Source organism: Triticum aestivum, chromosome 5B (assembly GCF_018294505.1).
Source record: "Triticum aestivum cultivar Chinese Spring chromosome 5B, IWGSC CS RefSeq v2.1, whole genome shotgun sequence".
NCBI classification, from domain to species: domain Eukaryota; kingdom Viridiplantae; phylum Streptophyta; class Magnoliopsida; order Poales; family Poaceae; genus Triticum; species Triticum aestivum.
The window spans coordinates 119810921-119815848 of record NC_057807.1 but is presented as its reverse complement, the minus strand read 5'-3'; the positions used below and the strand labels follow the sequence as shown (position 1 = coordinate 119815848).

Below are 4928 nucleotides of genomic sequence, written 5' to 3'. Positions count from 1 at the left end.
TCGTTGCTATATCCCTGAAATCTTACATTGAGATTCATATAAAATTTTCTTTCTAATGTTTCTTTTAATATGTTATTGTCATTTGAATGAGACTTGGTTAAATCTCAGTCGACCGAGACCTAGCCACACCCATCTTTTAACAACAACGTTAACTCCAACGACCGTTTAACAAAAAATCAACTCCATAGTCATATCGGTGCAGAAAACTAGAGCATGTATACGAAAAACAAAAACAGCGCCAACCATCGGTGATAGATTACAAATCTTTCGGGACTTGTCCTGTTCTCCATGACACACTACACTTCAGAAGATTTGTTTTTTCGAAAAGGGTAAAAGCTCGGCGCATCACTCGTCTAGAAGATGAACCGAATCTACGAAAACTAAAAATAGTTTGTCTGCCATACTTGCTCCTTGAGTCGGTGTTCGGCTTAGTGAACATTGTTGGTCTACGGTTCATAGGTATGCATGCGACAGGTTGAGCACATCAGTAATCATGCATCATCTTCAGCGGCCTACGCCGAAGAAGTCATAAAGCGGCAGCGAGGCGTCGCCGCGGGGGCTCTCAGGCTCCCAAGAGAACGACCCCGACCCCGAGGCGGACGGCACCGTCGCCGTCGGCGTCGCGGAGCCAGCGATTCCGGCCGGGCGCGTCTTCTGCGGAATCGCGAAGGTGGGGTGCAGCGGGAACAGGTTCAGGGTCTCTGGGCGGCGGGAGCGGGCGGCGGGCGGCCCGTGGGTGCCGGCGGCCGGAGGGAGCTGTAGCGCGCGCGGCTGTTGAGTGCCGGCGTTGTTCTGAGCTGGTGCTTGGTGGTACATGGTGGCCGGTGCCTGCGTCTGGACCTTGTCATGCGCCACCGCCTCCACTCCCGGGTACAACATCGGCGTCTGCGTCTGCGTCTGCATGTAGTGGGATGCATTCGCCGCGGCCTGTGTCGCCGCCACCGCCGCGGCCGCTGTCACGTAGCTAGGCTGCTGCCTGTGCATCGCTGCCACCAAAAAATGGTACATGGATCGAATGCAAACCATGTTAGAACAAAGAACTACTAGTGCACTACTACTTGAATAAAAAAAATTAGTGTTCATGAAACTCAATAAAATCTGTGAACAGAAGCAGCAGAAATCTATTCATGGCCATTTTACACTAGTTAGGTAGTAGGGAACAAATCAGCAATGCTAAAACAGACACACTGCTCGCTTCGGTCGTCCTAGAGAGGCAGCTATAGGACTGGTGCCGCTTCGGTCTGTGAGTAAGCTAGGACAGTTAATTTCCTTCGAACCTGGGGCATGCATGCATTGGTGCATGAACAGCGGGCAGAAGATAAAAGAGCTACTACAAAAGGGTAGCAGCAGCGGACGCTACATAGGCTAGCTAGGCCGGCAACGTACTACGTTAAATCGTGTGACCATGACTACGAGGGTTCCCCTGCTCCACTGACACTCCACAGACCGCAGGGTCAAGAGGAGAAACGACAGGGCCATGCGTGCATGCATTGCATGCGCATCGGAAACTGAACAACAACCAAGCAAAGCAAACCGTGTCGTGTCTCGTGTGTGCGCTTTCATACGATACGAACCAAGGAACAGCACAAAACAGACGACGAATAGTACAGCCAGCCACTGTGTTGCATCATGCATGCATGCATAGATGGGTCAACACCGAAGCATATCCATGCGTTATCGTCGTGTCCTACTCCTACCACATTGATCAGCTTTGACCACCGCAGGCATGCATGGACGTCGTGGGTTGCAAATGGAAAGTCGTAGATGCATATCCTTTCCAGCTAGATCTCAAGTGTAAAGCTAAGCTAATTAAGCGAAGAAACGCACAGGCCTCCGGCGGTTAATCAGTCAAGACGTACGTGCCAAACAAACGCAGCCATGGATGATGGATGGAGGGTTCGTTCACGCGCGTACGTAACGTACCTTGTCTGTTGCATGCAGGAGAAGCGGGAAGATCCGGCGGCGTCGCCGACGACATGTGTGGCGGCGGAGCCTGCAGCGGGATCGGGGGCAAGGAGGGGTGGGCGGCGGGCCTGTGGAGCACGGGCAGCGGCTGGGGGCGGCGGAACTGCTTGGAGAAGTAGTCGAAGGCCTGCTGCTTCTGGCGCTGGCGCTGGCGGGCCTTGTGGTTCTGGAACCAGTAGAAGACGTTCTTGCCCTCGATGGGGCCGTGCTTCTGCAGCCGCGCCGTCACCTGCTGGATCTGCTCCGCGGTGGGGGTGCGCAGCCCCTGCCGGTACAGCCCCTCCAGCACGCCCACCTGCTCCTTGGTCGGCGTCCAGCGCGCGTTCGCCAGCGCCGCCGCCGCCGCCGAGTTGGGCGACAGCGGCGGGGAGGGCGGCGCCGCCGGAAGGGACGGGGAGCGGGAGCGGGTGGCGGCCTGCTGCTGGTGCTCGGCGCTCTCCATGGCTAAGGAGGATCTCAATCTTCTCTGTGCCTGGCTAGCCTGGAGATCTTCTCTGCATGAGGCTGGGTGGGGGTGTGCGGGGGGGTTTAAAAGGTGCATGGGAGCGTGAGGGCTGGGGGGAGAGGGGTGCGGAGCGCGTGCACGCCCACGCCGCGACGCCGAACGGTCCCGGGCTTGCAGTGTCGCCGCACCATCGGAAGCTGCGCGGCAGGGTGGCGAGCCTCGTGTGCCAGCTCTTTGCCGTGTACCGCACTCGTGTGGCCAGGATCAGTGACGAGGCACTACAGATAGTAAGATACCTGCGTGTCCTTGTTGATCAGGTGTAGATACAGGTGTGCTACGTGTGGAGCCATGGACCACGGTGCGCCGGTGACGCTGTGGTACCATGTGACATGGAAATAACTTCGTGCCAAGTATAGCAATATTTGCTCTGGCGGTGTTATGGTGCCAGCATAGGACTGTCTAGCATAGTGCGTGCGTCGTGTGCACACAGCCATACGATCGAGCATTACTACCTTTTTTGTTCTTCTTCTTGAAAATTAACTTTGTACCAAGTATAGCAATATCGGAATATATACTTTCTTTCCGATCAACATGGGCTCAACCCCGGCTCCATTTCATTGAAACACAAACCCAACCAAACACGGTTCAACAGTCTAAACAAGAAAAATGAACAGACCTCTCATCTTCAAAAATCATGATAACGTCAAACTTCTCGCTGTCCCACTTCTGCGGATTCGTTAATCTCTAGCCCGCTCTGCACCACTTCCACCTCCACGAGGCTGTCGAGGATGGCATTGTGTGGAAGCCCAATTCCACGACACCATTCGATACCCCATGGAGCACACGTACTGAAAGATGTGAGTGCCACCTAAGCTTAAATTCCTTGTTTGGCTTGCCATCCAAAATAGGAGTCGGACCTCCGATCGCTTGGCCATGCGTGGGTAGCCAAATTGTGACCCTTGTCGCTTATGTAAGCGGGTGCAATAGTCCGTTGACCACCTCTTCTTCAGATGTCGGTACACGACTATGCTCTGGGACATGATAAAGGATGGGCTACAGCTTGGGCGTCGCGACACCTCCACATGGCACCTCATGCGATCCGCTAAAGGTTGGTGGGTTAGCCTCTCCGACAGCAACAACCAAATCGCAAGGCGATGGCCACGCGCACCTTGCTCACTTCTTGGACCATTTGGAATGAAAGAAATGCTCGTGTCTTTTGTCACAAGGGTGCCCCGCTGATGGTTCTTCTCCACAACATCAAAACAAATGTGGCGGCATGGGTTACCGTGGGTGCCAAGAAATCGGGGACAATCATGTCAGGAGACTAAATGACCATAAACCCTAAAGGCGGAATATTCTTTAAATGGGAGGCGATATTCCGCCTTTATGATGGGTGCCATCCATTAACTCGCCACACACTGCACCCGTCGGCGACCCATGAGACCATCGCCCATCAGATCCTTGCCACCCGCATTGCAGGCACCGCATAGCCTTGTCTGGCAATAGCCTCCGAAAATGGCAGGGAGAGAGAGAGAGAGAGAGAGAGAGAGAGAGAGAGAGAGAGAGAGAGAATAATGGCAACATTCGACTAGGGTTGCGGGAGCATGGAGGAGGGTGGTGGCAGCGGGCGGCTAGGGTTGTGAGAGGAGGGTGGCGTAGAGTGAGGCTAGGGTTGTGGGAGGAGGGTGTGGCGGCGACGCCGACCTCCAAGTAGTTTTAAATTCACAATATACATTTATAGCCAAAGCCTACGAGGGCAAGTATTTCATATGCTTTATATAGTCTATTTTAAAAAAAACTTACCTTTTTGCCCACAAGAATGCACAACATGCACTCGGCAAAAGCATCTGAGAACAAATGAGTGGCCTGTTGTACAGTGCCAAGGAATAGCTCTTGCCTTGGAGAGGAGTTGTAGTTGGTACGACGCTGAGTGCCCTAGTAGGCTGGGTAATTTGTTCGTCAGCTCCAGCCTTGAGTAATTATGTGCTCACAATAGCTATATGTAAGTCGCCTGGCTTTTGAATTTGAGTCAAACGATCTTTGTATTGTAGGAAGAAACAACCGGAGGGGAGGAAGAAGCTCACCGACTCACCGGAGAAGCTCCACCATTATCTATCTTAAGGTGGTTGGGTCCCCCATTGTCTAGCTTAGGGGTGTTGGGGGGTCCAGGTTCGTGGGAGAAAATTCTTCATGGCCGGGGTAGAGGGATGGCCGGTAGGAGGTGGCAGCACAGCGGTTGGGAGGAGGGCGGGGTGGTGAGGCTGGCTCTGGAGCGCCGGCGGGCACGGGTGGTTGTGACAGGCGCTTTGACTGACGGTCTGGGGAAGGAGACGAGCTGAAGGTTGAAGATGAAAATCCGACCGTTCATTTTACATCTAACGGCTAAGAACAGATCGGCTAATCCAAATATAATTTTCAGTCACCATACTCCTAGCCGTTTCCCCTCTTTGCTTGTGTTGTTGGACCTTTCTTCCATGGAACCCAGCCAAACACGGTTCAACAGCCTGAACAACAAAAA

At 53.6% G+C, this 4928-nt stretch overlaps 1 protein-coding gene across 1 annotated transcript; it reads right to left on the bottom strand.

Annotated features, from left to right (window-relative positions):
* Positions 1-222: 222 nt before the first annotated feature.
* Positions 223-2446, bottom strand: LOC123115808 (WUSCHEL-related homeobox 5-like). Its single transcript, XM_044536897.1, has 2 exons — positions 1924-2446; positions 223-986 (listed from the first exon to the last, which is right to left on the bottom strand). Exons 1-2 carry the CDS (start codon positions 2405-2407, stop codon positions 505-507), a joined length of 966 nt encoding a protein of 321 aa, XP_044392832.1. The 5' UTR covers positions 2408-2446; the 3' UTR covers positions 223-504.
* Between the last annotated feature and the right edge of the window lie 2482 nt (positions 2447-4928).

Excerpts from the sequence above, each read along its gene's own strand:
- LOC123115808 (XM_044536897.1), bottom strand. The coding sequence starts at position 2,407 with ATGGAGAGCGCCGAGCACCAGCAGCAGGCCGCCACCCGCTCCCGCTCC. Across the intron at positions 987-1,923 it reads TCCTGCATGCAACAGACAAG|CGATGCACAGGCAGCAGCCT; the intron begins GTACGTTACGTA and ends TTTTGGTGGCAG.